The sequence below is a fragment of the Diospyros lotus genome, chromosome 13, assembly GCF_014633365.1.
Source record: "Diospyros lotus cultivar Yz01 chromosome 13, ASM1463336v1, whole genome shotgun sequence".
Taxonomy (NCBI): Eukaryota; Viridiplantae; Streptophyta; class Magnoliopsida; order Ericales; family Ebenaceae; genus Diospyros; species Diospyros lotus.
The window spans coordinates 26,188,083-26,208,467 of NC_068350.1; the positions used below are offsets into that span (position 1 = coordinate 26,188,083).

At 38.3% G+C, this 20,385-nt stretch overlaps 1 protein-coding gene and 1 non-coding gene across 2 annotated transcripts; one reads left to right on the plus strand and one right to left on the minus strand.

Annotated features, from left to right (window-relative positions):
* The first annotated feature begins 215 nt into the window (after positions 1-215).
* LOC127788006 (solute carrier family 40 member 2-like) lies at positions 216-3,901 on the plus strand. Its single transcript, XM_052316123.1, has 8 exons — positions 216-574; positions 1,454-1,604; positions 1,898-2,085; positions 2,232-2,723; positions 2,865-3,036; positions 3,124-3,261; positions 3,357-3,467; positions 3,629-3,901. Exons 1-8 carry the CDS (start codon positions 390-392, stop codon positions 3,749-3,751), a joined length of 1,560 nt encoding a protein of 519 aa, XP_052172083.1. The 5' UTR covers positions 216-389; the 3' UTR covers positions 3,752-3,901.
* A 9,574-nt stretch (positions 3,902-13,475) lies between these two features.
* LOC127789372 (small nucleolar RNA R71) lies at positions 13,476-13,582 on the minus strand. The gene has a single exon (XR_008020549.1). It is a non-coding gene; the product is annotated as a small nucleolar RNA R71 (small nucleolar RNA).
* Positions 13,583-20,385: the final 6,803 nt, after the last annotated feature.

Genomic DNA, 20,385 nt, shown 5'->3' on the forward strand with positions numbered 1-20,385 from the left:
GTGGCTGAATTGAGTTTTACTTTTATTTTTTTAAAATTTATCAAAAATCATGCAAATACTCAAAAATTTACACATATGATAACTTATGTGTGATTAAATTATAATATTATGTAAATATAGTAATATCATTAATATATGGATATTTCCTCTTGGTTGGTTGGCTGTAATTGTCTGCATATATATATATATATATATTGCAGGAAGATATGATGCTAAGCGGTTAGTAGTAGATGGAACCATAGTAAATATTGAAACTCGGATACTCTTTAAGAGGCTTTGTTCGTACGAGCGGCCGGGCTGTACTCCTGACTGAAGGAGAGAAAGAGATCTTTCATTGATCGATCCAAAGTGTTGATACGATTTACGAGCCATGCATCATCATCAAGACCATGATGATGACGATGGGAGAAGACTACGATATATCGCGGATGAAATATAAAGAAGAAGAAGAAGAAGAAGATAACATGGCGGCGATGATCAATGAGCCGCTTCTAATTCCCCAACAGCCTTCTTTTCCTGAATCTCTTCTCCTCTATCTCTGTGTTGGCCACTTTTTGTCCAGATGGAGTGCCAGGCAAATCCCTCTCTCTCTCTCTCTCTGATTTAGGGTTTATAAATAGCAGCCCATTCTTCTTCTGACATTACTGATCAATTTATATTCACAAGTTTGTTCTCTTGCCAATATTTTCACAGTTTGTTGTTTGGTATTGGGAATAAAATTTATCCCATTCTTTTGATTTCGATTTACATATGTAATTCCATTGTTTTTTTGGTTCTATTTTTAATGTTTTACTTCTTCTTAGTCGTTTGGTCCTGGGTTTAGGATTGCCGTGTTTCAAGATGACACAGATAACAGTTGCTCACCACATATCAATGACTTCAATCTGGTCAGATGGTTGCTCACCAAATATCAATGACTTCAATCTGGTCAAATGGTCAATTTATCTGACCACTTGCCGATCATCATTCCTATAACATAACAGATTAATTGATGCTTGGGAAGTTCATGCTAGTTTGGGTCCCATTAATTACTCTAGTGCAAACAACAACAATAATTAGAAGCCTCCCATTAAATGGTAGTGGGGGTATTACTTTAGTGCAAAAATAAAATATCGGTGTGATAGGTGGTAATTTCAAGACAGCTATTTTATTCCAAAAAAAAAAAAAAAATCCCAAAAGTTCCTTCTTGTAGGACTATTCATCGGCAATAATGCCATAAAAATGGAATATTTGAAAAGAATTTCCATGCAGAATTGTACAGTAGTAATGGTTTTTATTTCTCCCACAGAAAACTAAAACACTATATATAAACTAGGAACACTTTATATTGGTGTTTTCTTCTTTCTCCTCTTCTGTACGAAATTTCAAGAAGAATTAGTATCATTTTTATTCTTTGTTATATGAGATTGAAAACCTTTAAGTTGATGAATATTTGTATATGATGCTCATGCAGGATGTGGGAGTTCTCTGTTGGTTTATACATGATTGATTTTATGCCAAACTCACTGCTCCTAGCAGCTGTTTATGGTGTGGTGGAATCTGCCTCTACCGCCTTGTTCGGCCCCCTTGTTGGGCAATGGGTTGATAGCTTAACATATGTCAAGGTTACTCTGTTCCTATTCCAATTTCCATTATCTAGTACATGTTTGGGGAATTTGTTCCTCCATGGATGAACATTTCGGAGATCTCATACCTCTAGTTGAGTTACAGAAAAAATTCAAACTGCCAAGCTTTGAATCAAATGTTTACATGTATTTTCTGACAATTTTTATAGAAGAATTAATGACCTGGAATCGGGAAAAGGGTGATTGGCAAATTTCAAATGAATAGAGTTGTGCTAGTTTGATTTTGTAGTTTTGTCGATGGTTAATAATGCTTGCATGGTTTTTAATGGCAGGTCGTCCAACTTTGGTCATTAATGCAGAATCTATCTTTTATAGTTGCTGGAGGCTCTGTGCTTGCCTTGCTGGTGTACTTGGATCTATCTTTCACAGCTTTTGTCTCACTCGTAATTTTGACCAATATTTCTGGAGCCATTGGCGTGCTTTCCACTCTTGCCGGGACCATCTTGATCGAAAGAGAATGGTGATTGCATCAACTATAGGCTTATAAATCAAGAGATTGAAATTCTAGTTCAGTTTCCAACTTACACATCCATTTTAACTAACAAGTTTTGGAGGAATCTAATGCTTCCTTCTTCGGATTTATTGAAAGTTGTGTTGAAATTACAGGGTAGTGGTGATATCAGAAGGACAGCCTCCGAATGTTTTGACAGAGCTGAACTCAGTTATCAGAAGGATAGATTTGATTTGTAAGCTATTTGCACCTGTGTTGACCGGTTTCATCATCAGCTTCATATCACTAAAAGCATCTGCACTGGCTTTGTCACTTTGGAATGTCATCTCCGTTTGCCTGCAATATTGGCTTTTAATGTCCGTATACAACGGGATCCCGGCTCTAAGGGAAAGGAACAAAATGAGGCTCTCCAGATCCAGAGGTTCTCCGATGCTAGAAGAAAGACAAAGTCCATCTACTTCCGTGGAGGAGAGCAACTTGCTTTTTAATGTTGGGAATGATCCGAATCTGCCTGAAAGCAACTGGAAAACGAAGATGATAAGGCGATTGTCCAAGATCCCCTGCATAAGTGGCTGGAGAGTATACTTGGAGCAAGATGTGGTACTCCCAGGATTGTCTCTTGCTTTGTTGTTTTTTACGGTTCTCAGGTTAGTTGATTATAATAATAAGATCATTTGGTTTTATAAAAAATGATTGTCCATACACAGTTCAAATGCGTGTTCAATTTGAAATGGTAAGCTTCTAAATCACTATTAATGGGAAGAACAAAAAACTGTTTTGCATTGCAGCTTTGGAACTCTAATGACAGCAACACTGGAATGGGAGGGTATACCTGCATTCGTGATTGGAATAGCGCGCGGAGTGAGTGCTACAGTAGGAATAGCTGCAACATTTCTGTATCCCGTCTTGCAGTCTCGAATTTCGACGCTTAGAACAGGACTTTGGTCCATCTGGTCTCAGGTAAAAGTGGCTCAGTTTGAGCTGTTGTTGACGATGATCTCATGTGAATTTTGATTTATGTTATCTTCTATATGGCTTTGCATGTAGTGGGCATGCCTCTTGATATGCTTGGCTTCGATATGGGTGCAAAAGAGACTCGCATCAGCGTATATGTTGATGGGCGGTGTGGCTGCCTCACGCCTCGGCCTCTGGATGTTCGACTTGTCCGTCATTCAACAGATGCAGGTAATACAGAAAGGCCATGGGCAGGCATGTAGCCCTCTACTCTACTTAGTGGGATTGGGATTTGATATGTTTATTGTTTGTGACTAATTGGACAGGATCAAGTTCCTGAATCGGATCGCATTGTAGTAGGGGGGGTACAAAATTCCCTCCAGTCTGTTCTCGATTTGATGACCTATGTCATGGGCATAGTCATCTCCAATCCCCAGGTGATCGTTAATTCATGCCAATTGCCACTTTGTTTTACAAATTACGGCCATCCACCTAAGCTTCCTCATGTTTCATATGCATTGGCACTTGCTTATATATATATATATATATATATAGAATTGTGATCGTTGTTCTAAAGAGTTGAATATTGTCATGACAGGATTTCTGGAAGTTAACGATGATATCCTTCGTGCTAGTGACAACTGCTGCAGGGCTTTATAGCGTGCACATTTATCGAGTGCGGAAGCACCTCATTCATTGGGAGAAGCTGTTTAGATTTTAAAAACTACTACAAATTCACATCTGGTGAATATAATATGTAAATATTGTGGCTCCTTCAGGGGCCTCTTCCTTTCCCTATTGATGCTAAACTTTGGATTGCTTTTCTTTAACATAATAAATTCCATGAAACAAATTGAATGGGATTGAAATAGGAATGGGAGTCTTAAGCAACCCCACTTTGTATGTTAATTAGATCACATTTCTCAAAAATTAATTGCATCTTTAAAATTTGACCTTTGGTTGTGAACGATCCCATGTAGACAAATTCTAATCTCAACCCAAATCAGGTTATCAGAATCTGTCTAATAGGAGCGAAGTAATTTGGTTGCGATTTACAAAATATGGGTTTGAGAAAAGGCTACAGAAAATTGAATTAAAAAAAAAAAAAAAAAGGTGAACAGAGGAGTTTATTATGCTCTGGTTGACCACCGCGAGTCACGCCGCCGCCGCTACACCACCTAAAGGAGGCCTGATCCATCGTGGCCGCCGAGAGTCGCAAGCTCCCCCATTCTCGCTTTGTTTTGGTCCACCGCCATTGAAGGCGAAGGAAATTAGAGAACACCGAATGAGGCTGTTGAAGAACAAGGTCGCCGGGGGTGAGGCATTGTTGCAGTTCACCGTCGTCGGCCATTTTTGGGCTTGAAGAAGTAGCTCGTCATCGATTGAAAGAGAGAGCCCAAAAATTGAGGTTTTGTGCAATTGATAGCCGTTGATGTTGATCTGGTTAAAGGAGATGAGAGGGCGGAGAGACGTAATGCTGCTTGCTAAAGAAGGAGTCAAGTTTGCGGCTGAATGTTGCTTGCTAAAGGAGGAGTCAAGTTTGCGGCTGCGTCGCTAGTGTTGCCGTTGCCTGCCATGAGAAGGTGAATGCAAGAAGAGGAATTTGTTGAGTGAAGCTTGTCTGAGGAGGACCTTGGACCGTACCAACCTAATCAACCCAGCCCAACCAAGCTCTGTCTTGGCCCACGGCCCAATCCGACTCCATCTTGGCCTAATCTCGACTCACGGCCCAATCTCAACCCAATCTCGGCCCACGACTCAATCTTGGCCTTGTGTCAATCTGCGACAATCATTATCACCACTGTGTGCTGGATGCTTCTGCGTCGATTCTCATTAATGACAGATCTCATTCTTATTAATGAGGGTTCCGTCGCCACCATGCTATCGTCAGAGAGCCCTGTCGGCACCGAATATCCAGTCCTATCACCCTGCAACGCCCGATGCAAACATGCATGCGGGAAGACCTTTCTTCCCTCTATATAGACTAGTTCTCTCTAAAGTCAAGGTATATTATTCTTTAGTTTACTGATACTCTGCCAACTTGCTTTTTTACTTACTTGAGCGTCAGAGTGCTTGTAGGTGTCAGCCACCCCTCGATGGATCGATCACTGGAGCCTATTCCTTGCCATTGCAAGCCTGTCTTCGACCATCATGGGGCCTTATAAAATGTACCTACCCCATAAGTTTCACAAAAAACATTCCATACCAATCTCAACTATCTTACCATGGTCAGAACCAGAAGCGTTCCCAACCCAGAAAACCCAAGCAACCATGGAAGTGCTCCTCCAAACCATCCAACAGCTTCAAAACCAAGTTGTGGAGTTAACCCAAAATCAACAACGTGACCAATGCAGTGAAAGGGTTGACAACGATGTAGAGGGTAACCGCCACCACCAGGATACCCACACCCCTATTCCCCCATCTTCTACACCCCTTTACTCCTCAGGTCATCCTTTCTCAGAGTTCATCATGGTTGTACCTTTGCCGGATGGTTTCTACCTCCCTGGTACTTTAGAGCCATATGATGGCACTATTGACCCCCAGGAGCACCTAGCCCTGTTCAATGTCGCGATGTTGTTGAGTGGAAGCACAAATCCAATCATGTGCAATGCATTTCTCCTCCCTGGGACCAAATTGTCCATGACTTTTTTGAGCTAACCAAACGCTACCTTACCCACTTCTCCACTAGTTGGGCACACTGAAAAACATTGGCAAGCCTCATTAACTTGAGGCAAGGAGTAAACGAGCCACTCCAAGTTTTTCGGCACAAGTTCAACCAGGAGGCCATCCAAATAAGAGATACAGTTTCCCTATACCCTATTATGGCCGGGCTGAAACTAGGATCCTTTGTCCACTTACTAGCTCGAAAGCCCCTAGCTGACCTAGACGATCTTAAGAAATGGGCTACAGGCTACATACACATGGAGGAAGTGTTAGCTGCCCGGCAAAATGATATTTAGCCACAACCAATCCACCAGCCGGGTCCTTCTACTGGGTACTAGCGCTATTCCGAAAGGGACCCTGGCCGAAGACAAGAAAATAGAGACCACAATAAGGGATGAAGGGAACCAGCTTGGATCCTTGAACCATCTCGGTTATGCTACGATACATATACTCCCCTTACAACCAAATGAGACTGAATTTTTTAGGAGGTTTACAACTCAAGGGTTATCCTGCTCCTAGACACCAACGAGCAATTACCTTCATGTGACAACATTGGTACCAGCAAGCGGTGTGATTATCATTGCATGTTCAAGAACATAATCGAAGAATATGCTGCCTTAAAGGACCAAATCAAGGGCTTGGTTAGGGAAGGCCACCTCTGCCAATTCACTTACAGGAACGATCTTCGGACAGGTGAAGAAGCCGTAGCCCCCAAAAGCAATCGTGAGCGGATGAAAGGTGGAATGCTGGACTGCCCTCAAACAATAAGATAGCTGGGGTCATTGACACCATTTCTGGATGATTCGTAGGCAGAAAAGACTCGAGCTCGGTAAGAAAATGACATCTCGAAACAATAATGTTGGTAAATCGAGGGAAACCAATAGAGGGCTTTTGCTCCTTGTTGTATGGACATCATTTCTAGAGCATTCGAGAGCGTTTGGTGTTCATTTGGAAGTTGTTCGAACCTTGGCGGAAGACGCGCCTACAACTGCCCGTTTGGGGCATTTTTCGGTGACCTTTTAGGTAACCAAGGGTGCTGTTGGGATCAACTTGGAGAGAGCTTCAAGGAGGTGTGCTTAGATTGGCCATCAGAGTAGTCACCGGCGGCCGAAAGCGAGGAAGAAGGTTGGCGCATGAGCTGCACGCGCTATCTTTCACGCGCAAAAACGTGCTAGGTGTGTGGGACAAGGGTATTTTCTGAATTTTATTTTAATATTTTTCTAAAATTATTTTAAGAATTATCATGTTGAAAAATTTGGAAAAATGTTTAAGAAGATAATTATTTTGGAATTATCAATGTGAAAACTAGGAGAAAAATAGAGGAAATTATGAAAAATAAAGGAAAAATGGATTTTGACGCTCCTTTAAATAAAAATGATATTTAGGGAGTGTTGTGGCTCAAGGTTGAGTATACGTACGTGTGTTTGGAGGTTGGCAAGCAAATCGAAATCATGCATGAGGATCGAGGTGATTTGTATACGTTCAAGGTGAGTGTTCGCCCCAAAACTTGTTTTATTGTGAATAGTTCTACCCTAACAACTTGGTATTTGTGCTACCTAAATGTGTTATGATTTCATGCAAAATGGTATGTTGCATGCGAACGGTAACCGATGACGGTTGGTTTCATGTGGGAGGTTCGTCCCAAAACGTTTTATACACGTGCATTGTGTTTTATGCAATAAATGATGTTCATAAAATATTGTTTTTATGATACATTGAGTTGTGATATGTGGCATTGTCATGCGTTTTGTGTTGTTCATATGAGATGTCAGCCTGGAATGTTGTCTTGATAATGTAGCCGCAATTCCCCAAGGGTGTTGTCGGAATAATGTATATGGGTATCTTGTGCTAGTGTGCATGCCGAGATAGCCGCCTAGGTTTCCATGCCGGGCCGTATGGCCAGGGAAGGTTCATTAGGACGATTGGTGATCCATATGGGATATGAGTTGGGATTGAGTAATGGTTCCTTCATGTTTTTGAGTGGGAACGTAATCCCTAACGTAATTGTGGTGAGCTGGGTTCTTGCGTTGATGTGACTCTCCTAGGCCGAGAGTGGTAACGATTGCTCCTGAGGTGTTAGGGTGCGTTGACTTTTCCCCTCTTAAGCTAGGACTGTGTTGTGTAAATGTGTCAGTGTGGTGATGTTGCCTTTAGAAAGATTGTTCTTTCCCCATGGTTAGGTTAAGTGTTGTGTGGGATTCTCTTGGGCTATGGCTTGTCAGGTTGTGTTGGTTTTTTCATGTCTTGCATACATTCATGAAAACGTGTTTTGAACTCTCATTTAGATGATTCATCATCTAATTTGAACTATGTCCCTGGAATATTCAAACGTTCCACGTGAAGGCAGCAGTGCGAAAGGAAAAGGGATTGCCGAGGAGTGATGACGATTAGTGGATAGTTTATAGTATGTCATTTTCAATTATGTTGTATATTTTGTTGACGTCATGTAAAACGATGGTTTGACTTTAAAGTTATGAATAAGATGGTTTCGGTTGTATACCATTTGAGGTTTCGATCTAGCTTCCGCATTTGAGATACATGTCTTAGTCTATTAATGATTCCGAGTTGATATACTGAGAAGGTGTAACGGGATTGTCGGGGAACTATTTATGTGTTGAGTTTCTGTTGAAAAAAAATATATCCCCGAAATCTTACGTTATCTAATGCCCTGGGAAAAATAGGGTGTTACACTCAACACTACGTAATATGGGGTCTTACATATGAGATAGATATAGTATACATGTGGGTAGATGTTAGTGGAACATCTACTGAATGTGAGGCACGTGATATATCACATGACTGAGAGGATTTATGATCTATCACAGGCTTCAATTATGTTACTGGTCCTTAGACCGAAGGTAACACAGTTGTCTTGTATGTCGGTGTCAGGGATTTATCGTTGCTAAGAACCATCCAGTTATTGGGTGGGAGAAAGGTACTATGTGGTCTCTATGTAGTGGCATATGGAGGCAGGTGATTGCTAATGGGATTCGTTGACCTCTGGCATGAGTTGAACATCCTATGTAATCAATGGTGGTCTTGATTGAAGAAACTCTTGGCTAGGGTACACTCGATTGGAAAGTGTTCCAATGTTTGAAGGAGTTCTGATGTGTCATCTCAATCTCACCACACTGATTTTAGCATAGCTATCCAATTAGTGAGTTTGATTAGCCCATGACTCTCACTCAATTGGGATGATAACCGATAGAGGGATTATAGTACATGGGAATCAAAAACCGAAATAGGTTATATTCTGAAGTAAGACTTCATTACTGATAGGATTACCTTGACAAAATACTAGTTGTCATTCAGGGCCTTTCGAGGTACATTGGGGAGATAGAGGGATCCTTGTTGTAAACCAAAATATTTGGTCAGGGTCAAAGTTGTTAACGTATCCCATTTTCTGCTTAGTAGTGAACCTAGAAGATCACATGCATATCCAAGTGTGGTGGTTAACTAAGCAATTAAAGCTGAAATCATTATTAAAAGTTAATGACGTCACCGTTAAGAGTTAACGAATCAGGTTCAATGATTAAAATAATTAGGAACAACTGTCAAGGGTTGATAGGCATGCCGTTAAGAGTTAACAAGGCCTTGGTTTCATCATGGGATGGTGAAAGGGTCATTAAGTGTCAATAGGAGGCCTCGATGCAATTTATGGAAACTTGGTCGAATGGGAGGAAAAACGGTCGATAACCCTTGAAGGCTGTTGATCGATTCTATCAACTAGTCAAGCCAAACGGTTGACAGCTCCTTTGGAATGATCGACCATTTTTGTTGTAGAGGGTCACAAATTACTTGATTGATTAGTCATATTTGCAATGGTTTTGGGACACGTGGCATGGAAGGATGACAAGAGGACGAGAGGGGCGACAACATGCGTCCTTGTTGCCCCTTTGTCTTTTCTCTCTCTCCTAATCAGTTTTGTCTGATTGGGTGCGATTTGGGCGACTAGTGTAACACCTTGCTCTCTCTAAGGCGTGTCATTATGCTGGGGCTCATAATATAAATACACATTCTCTTTCCACGATACATCCCTTAACACCTTAAGTACCGTATTTCGAAAAAAATCCCCCAACATATCATTACAAACGCGGAAGCAAGAATCGAAATCTAATATGGTACATAACCATAATCACTTTAATCATAACATAAGAAACCATACCATTTGATTAACATGACATTTTCTTAGAAAATATACATAGAGTCTCATTTCTCAGCGATAACAATTAAATACCTCCAACATACTCAAAAGATACCTCCAAATGACATTGAAGCATAATAATATTACAAGATCGTTTCTCAAACATCATTCGTAATACATAACATTCCTTTATTTTACAAAACTGCCCACTAACGGAACATAAGTTTCTCAACATGACTAAAACATATCTGAATCTTCATGAAGAAGAAAAATGCCAGAATGACTTGCTAAACCTATCAGACACATTATCTTTTTCCGTTACATCTCAACCCCTTCCTTGCCTTTGCTGCAAGTCCCAACTGGAACATTTGAATGTTCTAGAGGCATAGCCCAAGTTTGATGCTGAATCATCTAAGTGAGGGTTCAAAACAATTATATGAATGCATGATACACGGACATGAACAAACAAACACCCTAGTGTAACTTCCCTGACAATCCAGCCTAGCACAGAACCCTAGGTAGAGTCATCTTAGCATGCACACATGACATGGGAGACACCTATACGTTATTCCGGCAAACACCCTTAGGGAATTACAGTTGCATTATCAGGGCAACATCCCATCCCTTTCACAAGTATCAATATGCCAACAATATCATGCCAAGTGAAAAATCACAACTATCGATGCAATAATACATGTACAGATATGTCAAGATGCACATAAATTACATATAACTTAGCAATCTTCGTGAATATCATGCTCAATAGAGGCAAAACATAACATGTATAAGTTTGTGAAAAAATCATATGCAACAAAACTAGTTTTTTGGTAGAACTACTCACCTCGAACGTATCTTAGAATGCCTCGATTCTCATGCTTACCTTCGTTTTTCATGCCTGGCCTCACTAATTGTATAATTACTTAACTTCGAGCCTCGATCATCCTTGGACATCATATTTATTCAAAAGAATATCAACATCTATCTATCCATAATTTTTGCATAATTTCCACTTATTTTCTCCCTATTTCTCCCTCGACAATTCCAAAATAAATACCTGCTCAGGGGCTGGGCATATGTGCTGAGCATGGGATCCGCACGTGCACCTCACGTGGATTGTCTTCTCTGGTAGCCACTTCGCCATTGGCTACCTTTAGCTTACATCGATGCCCGATTTCTTCCTTTCTTCTTGGCCTATGGACTATTCCGAACCCCATGGAACCAACCTTAGCTCGAAACAACCAGCTGAGGTAGCTTAAATCGGCCATTTGCAATCTACCTCCGATGACCCTCGCATTTTTCCAGCCAAGCATCAAATCTCCCTCAAAACCACATGAAAATGCTTCAAACCTTCCAGAATCAAAACCCTATATGAAAACCCTACGATTTCTCAAAAATACGCACGAATTAAACCCAAGTTTTGAATGAAAAACCCTCAGCCATACCCAGCTATTTATAGCTATTTTCGACCCTGATACTGGCCAATCATAGCAACCTAACTACACCAGCCTCGGCCTAGGCCATGATGGCCCTAGGTGGTCACATCCAGGCCAGATATGGCCTTCTATCGGAGGCCGTTTTGTGGCTCGTAGCCATGGTAGGTTTCACACTGGCCTTGCTTTGTGGTCCCTCCATTTTTTCTTCTTTGCACTTTATCCATGTTTCCCCCAAGCCCTCAAGTTCTAGAAAATCACACCTGGTCACCCACAAACTTTGAGAAATTACTCTTAAGCCCCAAAGTTTTGGAAAATTACACTTTTACCCCACAAGCTTCTTCTAAATGCCATTTTAGCCATTTCCTTGAAGCCTTTGAGTTTTCCAATAATTCCATTAAGACCCATAAATTCTAAACTATTCATTTCACACCAAAGATTCAGAAAAAAATATCTTTTCGACCCCTCTCAGGCAAGATTAAGAATTTACACTTAGGCATGAATGTATGATTCTATCACGAATCCTTTTGTTTTAACCTGAAACCATTTCAGGGTTGTTCCTTATTGGAGGTTGCTGCGTTGAAAATCGAAAGCAAGGCGCATGCAACAAGAAGTAGGGAAAGAATTGGACAGAGAAGGAAGAAGCGCATGCAACGCTGTTAAGGGTGCACGGGTTGGCAGTAGATCCAACACCCAGATCTGGAACAGATTTAGGCTAGGGAACTTCTTTCTTCTTCCTTTTTATTTAATTAATTCTCTTATGCTCCCACTATTATTTTGGGTTTTCATTAATTCCATCATGAACTAAATTTATTTAACTAGGGTTTGAGATGAAGCTTATTATGAATTCCTGATTTTTATTAATTGGGTTTCTTTCCATGATTTCAATTATTTATTACTTGTTCTTAATGCGATTAAGCGATTTAACCATCATTTAATTGATTTTGTATTATGATTTGAGATTGAGAGGTGATTTTCATAACAGGTTGAAGTAATAAATTTCATAAGATAGATAGTTGATAAGGGATTTGATACTTGAATCTTATGAGGGATAATGAATTGAAACTTAACAATGAATTTTGATTTGTTATAACTATTGAAAAATAGGTTGATTGTGAATAAATTGAGATTTAATTAGGTTAGTAATCTTGGCAAAGAAGCTAACCAATTTATATATTCTCCCCATTGAATTGATGAAACCCAATTGATTGAAAATTAAGACGGATTAATAAGTGGATTCGAAACACTCTAGCTGCCTCCATTTTATCCAAGTTAAGTTGTTTTAAAATTTGCGTTTAATTTTAGTTCTCATTAGTTTAATTTATTCAAATTCATCTTCTTCTTATAGTCTAAATAATATTAAAGTTAATCCAATTTTGGTACTTAATCCAATCCTCGTGGGATCGACACTCTACTCATTCAATATATTAATTATGTGATTCGTACGCTTACGAATTAGACTAACAAGTTTTTGGCATCGTTGCCGGGGATTGGTATTAATATCAATACTAATTAACTTGAATATTAGTTTAGACATTAATTGTTTTTAGTTGTTTGTTTTCATCTTTGTGTTCTCTTTTACTGCATTTTTATTTGCATTTTTGAGTGTTCAAAAAAATAATAATTAAAAAAATCAAGTTTTTAACCATTGTGATATTCTATTTCTTCTTTGTAGGTTACATTAGTGTGTGGTACGTTCTGATAAGACAGAAGTTACTCTCGATTTAGAAATCAGACGTACAACAAAGAAGTTAAGGAAAAACAAAAGAGAGCAAGAAAAAGCAAGTTTGTCTCAACAAAACATGGGAGACGAAATTGTGGAGAATAGGAATGAGCAAGCTAAAGCTTTAAGGGATTATGCTATGCCCTCTATTCAAGGAACACCCTCTAGCGTCACTAGACCAAATATAGGGGAAAATAATTTTGAGATTAAGCCAGCTATTATTCAAATGATTCAAGCCTCTATTTAGTTTAGCGGGTTACCGAGTGATGACCCCAATACTCACATGGCTAATTTTTTGGAGATTTGTGATACTTTTAAGCAAAATGGTGTCTCTAATGATGCAGTTAGACTTAGGCTATTTCCTTTTTCATTAAGAGATAAAGCTAAGTGTTTGTTGAACTCTTTGCCTGCAGGGTCTATTACAACATGGGATGATTTGGCACATAAATTTCTCAATAAATTCTTTCCACCTGCGAAAACTGCAACGATGAGGAATGATATAACCAATTTCATGCAGGCAGACATGGAGAATTTATATGAAGCATGGGAGCGGTTTAAAGAGTTGTTAAGAAGATGTCCTCGTCATGGGCTTCCAAAGTGGTTAATGGTTCAAACATTTTATAATGGTTTAAATCATAACACCAAGATTACTATTGATGTAGTTGCAGGAGGAGCTTTAATGGGAAAAGAGACTGATGAAACTTATAACCTTCTCGAAGAGATGGCCAACAACAACTATCAATGGTCATCTGAAAGATCTATGCCAAGAAGAATAGCTGGAGTACATGAGATTGATGAGATGACAACATTGAATCCAAAGGTAGATAATCTTTTTAAGAAAATCAACCAGTTAAATATTAACTCTATTCAATCTTGTGTGTAGGTATGTGAAATTTGCGCAGGTCCTCATGTTACCCATGAGTGTTAAGACAGGATATCTTTTGTACCTCAACCATCTGAGCAAGTCAACTATGTGGCTAATCAAGGAGGAAGACAATTCAATCCCAATGCAAACACTTATAATCCAAGATGGAGGAATCACCCCAACTTTTCATGGTCCAATAATCAAAATGTGTTGAAGCCTCTAACATGATTCCAACAGCTGGAAAAGAAGCCTTCATTGGAAGATTTAGTGGCTACAATAGCTAAGACGACTTCAGATTATATGGCCAAGATAGACACTATGTTTCAAAATCAACAAGCTATCATCAAAAATCTAGAAATGCAAATTTGCCAAATAGCTAATATGGTGAACAATAGAGCTCAAGGAACGCTGCTAAGCACAATAGAAAATAATCCAAAAGAGCAATGCAAAGTAATAAAATTGAGGAATGGAAAGAAAGTGGGGCAAGATGAAGAAGAAGAAGCTGAACCAGAAGAAGGTGGACATAATTTCTCAGAAACAGTTGATCGGTCCATCAGCGATTGCGACCGAAATGCGACTAAATTAGAAAAGTTAAAATTTGAAGATTAGTGGTCGACTGAAACTACAAAGTGGATACCGAAGTGAAAAATAGTGTAGGAAGAAAAGAAACGAAAAGATGAGGAAGATGCAAGGCAGGTTGAAAATATGAAGAAATATGTTCCCTTCCCTCAGAGATTGAAAAAGAAAATGAAGATAAGAATTTTGTCAAATTTCTTGATGTGTTTAAAAAATTGCATATTAACATTCCTTTTTGCAAATGCACTAGCTCAAATGCCAAGTTATGCAAAGTTCTTGAAGGAAATTCTATCAAAGAAAAGGCGACTAGATGAGAATGAAACAATGATGCTTACTGAGGAGTGCAACGCCATTATCCGAAACAAGATGCCTTAGAAATTGAAAGATCCATGGAGTTTTACTATACCATGCATTATTGGAAATTGTGAATTTAATAAAGCTCTTTGTGATCTAGGTGTTAGCATAAATTTGATGTCATATTCTTTGTTTAAAAAGCTAGGCCTTGGTGAAATTAAGCATACTTTTGTTTCCTTGCAACTTACTGACAGGTCTATTAAACATCCCATAGGAATGATAGAAGATGTCCTTGTTAAAGTTGCTAAATTTATTTTTCCTATTGATTTTATTGTGCTTGAAATGGAAGAGGATAGGGAAATATCATTGATTTTAGGAAGACCATTCCTTGCAATAGGTAGAGCTTTAATTGATCTTGAACAAGGTAAGTTAACTTTGAGAATAGGGTCTAAAGAGGTGAATTTTAATGTTTTTTAGGCTTCTAAAGGATTGAATGATGATGACTCTTGTTTAAGAATTAATGTTCTTGATCATTGTGTGGATGAATATGTTGATACTTTGCATGAGCCATTAGATGAAGAACTACTGACTATTGAAAGTGGTGACATGCAGGAACTGAAACATGCGCAAAACACTGTTATAAAGCCCAATGGAACTGATCAGTACAGTGAAGATGAAAAGAAGGCTTTTGAGCAACTAAGAAAAGAATCTCGACCTTCTATTGACGTACCTCCTAAGCTTGAATTAAAACCGTTACCATCACATTTGAGGTATGTATTACTAGGTAAGTTTTCTACTATTCCTGTTATTATTTCTGCACATTTGATAAAAGAAGAGGAAGAAGAACTTTTGAATGTATTAATGTAACGCCCTACTTTTCAATTACACAATGAAGCAATAAGATATTCATTATATGCTAATAATGACCTTGGACGTTATTGAAAATCCCTTATCAATGGAAGCAAGGATCGAACCTGAGTATGCTAAATAGCTAGGATTTCTACAAGTTTAAATAAAAGTCCGTCATGCACCCACATATCATAAAGTTATAGCAGCTTCACAAATACATAAATTTTGCGGTACAGCCACAGAACCGCACACAAACATCATCCATCCTTAAGTATCTTAACTGCTATTTACATTACAATATTGGGATTACATGGATACACAAATAAATCAAACTCTAAGTCAGTCAAGCACACCACATCTGAATCCTTGCTTGCGCTGGAACCTGGAGTACCTGATATGCTTAACATACCTAGAACGTTGAATGTTCCAGGGGTATGAAACACCCGAGTTAGATAATTACATCTAAGTGAGTGGTAAGAAAGAAAGGAAACAGTGCATGCAAGAGCAAAAATGCAATATATCAAGAAGTTCCCCCGAGCTTCCATCATCTTTGCCGGCACTTGTGTGAAACGCCTTAGCCCCACCTGTAGGCACGTGATTGGAGTCTAACCCCTCAACCCCACCTGTAGGCACTGGATTTCCCCCCCGATCATCGTGACAATTCACCAACAAGCGATCAATTATCATATACAAATTCCCGATCCGCCAATAGCCACTGTCACCAAACAACATGTTGAAGACAAAGTAAAAGGAATATGTACAAACTAAGGAATATCAAGTAGGTACGGTGCATAAACCAAGGAAAATATGATGTGCAAACCACAAGCCACACGTGAGAGTAATCATGTTTAACCCCATCGACGAGCCACAATAACAAACTCCGTGATGCAAGCAAAATAGGAAAGAAATACTCGGAAGCAAGGAAACATGAGATGTAAGCCACCAACCTGACATAAATTAGATCAAGGATAATCAAGAAGAATCAAGAAGCATGTGAAAACTACTCACCTTGAAGGTTTACCCTAAGAAGCACTATTTACGACGAGCGGGAATGGTTTTCTCGTGGTTTTGATGTCATTTGGCACGACCTATGGTGCCGGTCTTGAACTTTCAAGCGAGGCAGTTCCTTCCCCATTCTTGGAAGAATTTTCTCCTTCCTTTGGTAGCGTTTTTTCTCTCCAACTCCCTTCCTTTTCCTCCTGTTGAATGCCCAAAAGAATACCCCCAAAGGCCTTATATTTATAGATTTCCCGAGCCAATCACACGTCGCCACCTTGCGAGGTCATCATGAGGCTTCAAATCATATCTTCAAGTGGCCAATGAATGCTTGCCACGTGTCATTAAGGATAGGTTTTGGAGACTTTACCAAACTTGGAGGCTAAGTAAGCTTTTCCTGGCCAATCATGCGATGCCACCTCAGGGGGTCATTATGAGCCATCATGTGACCTTATCTTATCTTCCAAATGGCCAATGGTTGATTGCCATGTGTCCTTGAGGATAAGATTTGGAGACTTTTGGAGGCTAAGCAAAAGACTTGGGGAAGACTTTGAGAAGACTTGGACTTTAAGCAAAGACTTGGACTTGGACTTTAAAATGATCCAAATCTACATTTGATTGAAGTTTGAAATCCAAAGATATTTTAAAGAGATATTTTAAGATTTCAAGAAATGACGCTTTGGCCCGAACTTTTCACGTAACTGCACTTAGACCCTTGAAACTTAGTCCCCGGACAATTTTTAATTGCACTTTTTGGTCTCAAAAAATAGACTTATTACGCCAATACCCCAAGGTTTTGGATAAATTACACTTTTACCCGAACTTCAATATTTATGATTTTACCCCAGGCTCAGAAACTGAATTTTTCCCTCAAGGCTTCCACAATTCCTTAAAGTGCCCTATTTCCTCAAGTATTTGAACTTGAAAATCTTAAGTACTACCTCAAATTTGAGTTTGAAAATCTCGGGTATTACAATTAAGAAGGAGTATTAGAGCTTTAGGTTGGTTTATTGCTGATATCAAAGGTATTCGTCATTTGTTTTGCATGCATAAGATCTTAATGGAAGATAATTTTAAGCCATCTATTGAACATCAAAGAAGATAAAAGCCAAACATGCAAGAAGTTGTTAGGGCTGAAATTATTAAATGGCTTGATACTAGAATTATCTATCCTATTTCTGACAGTAATTGGGTGAGTTCGATTCAAGTAGTACCGAAGAAGGGAGCTATGATTGTGGTAAAAAATGAAAATAATGAATTGATTCCTACTAGGACAGTCACAAGGTGGCGTGTTTGCATTGATTATAGAAAGTTAAATAATGCCACTAGAAAATATCACTTTCCTCTGCCTTTTATTGATTAAATGCTTGAAAGACTTGCTGGAAATAAATTTTATTGCGTCTTAGATGGATATTCTAGTTATACACAAATTCCTATTGCACCTGAAGACCAAGAAAAGACTATTTTTACATGTCCATATGGCACTTTTTCTTTTAGGAGAAAGCCGTTTGGTTTGTGTAATGCACCTACTACTTTTCAGCGGTGTATGATGGCAATTTTCCATGATATGATTGGAAATTTTATTGAAGTCTTTATGGATGATTTTCCAGTCTTTGGTGTTTCTTTTGACAATTGTTTTGCTAATCTCTCTTGAGTTTTGGGGAAAAGTGTCATTTTATGGTGCATAAAGGAATTGTGTTGGGTCATAAGGTTTCAGCAAGAGGAATTGAGGTGGATAGAGAAAAAGTTGAAGCAATGGAAAAATTACCACCTCCTACCACTGTTAAAGGAGTGAGAAGTTTCTTGGGACATGTAGGGTTCTACAAAAGATTTATAAGAGATTTCTCTAAAATCACTAAACCTCTTTGTAATTTGTTGATTAAAGATATACTATTTGAATTTACTAATGAGTGCTTATTTGCTTTTGACAGGATAAAGAAAGAATTGACTTCAACACCTATTATGACTTCACCTGATTGGACTCTTTCTTTTGAATTAATGTGTGATGCTAGTGACTATGCAGTTGGAGCCGTATTGGGGAAAAGAAAAGATAAGAAATTTCATGTCATATATTATGCTAGTAGGACCTTAAATGATGCGCAATTGAATTATGCCACCACTAAAAATTAGCTTTTAGCTACTGTTTTCGTTTTTGATAAATTTAGATCATATCTTATAGGAGCTAAAACAATAGCATACACTGATCATTTTGCAATTAAATATTTGTTAGCAAAGAAAGATGCTAAACCAAGGTTGATTATATGGATTTTATTATTGCAAGAATTTGACTTGAAAATTAAAGATAAAAAGGGAGCTGAAAATTTGGTAGCTGAGCATTTGTTTAGACTTGAAAGGGAGAACTCTCATGAAGAGAAAAGTCTATCCATCAACGAATCCTTCCCTAATGAACAATTGTTTGAAAGGAAAAGACAAAAAGAATTTTTGTGGGCATTTTTTCACATTTCAGGGGAGTATTTCTTTCATGTTCTTTTGCTTCACATTGAGGACAATGTATTAAATAAGTTTGGGGGGGGGGGGGGGCAGGGGTAAAATTATTGATTGTTATGTGCTTTTTTTGTTGCATATGTGTGTTTTGATGTAAAAATTTTGGTGGAACTTATATCAAGTGCACATTTGGCCAACCCCAAGCCTAAAAAAAAAAAATGAAAGATAAAATAAACAGAACTTATTATTTGGAATCATGATTTGTATTTGGATTCTTTATTGTGTTTAACATTGAGTCTTTGATTTTGAATGAACAATATCTTATAAAACAAGATTGAGCATACTTATGTTTTTATGATCGTTGAAGTACATGTTCTTTGCGAAGTCGTGTAAGTTGTGTGACTATGCATGAAAAATAAATGTAGTGTTTTTCTTGTGATTGTTCCTTTTGAGCTAGGCCTAAACAAGGTTTAAGTAAATAGGGAGAATAATGCTGAGTGAGATGGAGCATAAAATGCATTCGTTAAAAATATATTTATATAATAAAAAAAGAAAACCCCTAATTTGCTACCTTTGTTTGTAGTAGTGAGATGAGACGGTTATAAGAATGAGTGTTGCATTATTCGATTGTGTTGGGTACATGACAAAGTATGATTGAGTTTAGAATTTTGTATTAATTCTTGAGCTAGGAAATGCGAGTATGCTCAATTTCTCTTTATTCGTTATTGTTGCATTCTCGATTGAGGATTTAGATGTAGATATAACAAAGGCTTTTAATGTGATGAATGATTCTAAATACATGTTTTGTTCTTTTGAGTATGGAGTTTCTCTATTTTGTTTGAGGACAAGTAAAAGATTAAGTGTTGAGATATTTGATAAGGCTTAATTGTATGCATAGTTTTATGTACTTTTCATCTTAAGTTTGTGCTATTTTTTCTACATAAAATGTGTGTTTATATGAATTTTACATTATTTTAATATTTTTTGTAGGAATTCAGCAAAGGAAATAAATTCGAAAATTTAGATATGAAAAAAAAAGAAAAGAAAAAGATATTATAAAGTTAATTTCAAAATTAATGTTATAAATTAATTTTATAATATAAATAAAAAATAAATAAATATTTTAAATAACTAATATATGAAAGAGAAGAATTGATATTAGATGGGAGGAGAATTGATTTGAAAGAGGAGGAATTGGTGGGGCGGCGGAACCGTGAAGAGGAAGCAGGAATTGAAGCGTCGCAAGATGCACGGAACAGAAGGAGGGCGACGCACACCAGGTGGAAGAGAAGAACAGACGCGGACCGCAGATTGTTAGATCCACTTTGTCCCAGATTTGAGGGCAGGGAGCTCACACCAGGTGGAAGAG

Excerpts from the sequence above, each read along its gene's own strand:
- LOC127788006 (XM_052316123.1), top strand. The coding sequence starts at position 390 with ATGATGATGACGATGGGAGAAGACTACGATATATCGCGGATGAAATAT. Across the intron at positions 575-1,453 it reads TTGTCCAGATGGAGTGCCAG|GATGTGGGAGTTCTCTGTTG; the intron begins GCAAATCCCTCT and ends ATGCTCATGCAG. Across the intron at positions 3,037-3,123 it reads TTTGGTCCATCTGGTCTCAG|TGGGCATGCCTCTTGATATG; the intron begins GTAAAAGTGGCT and ends CTTTGCATGTAG.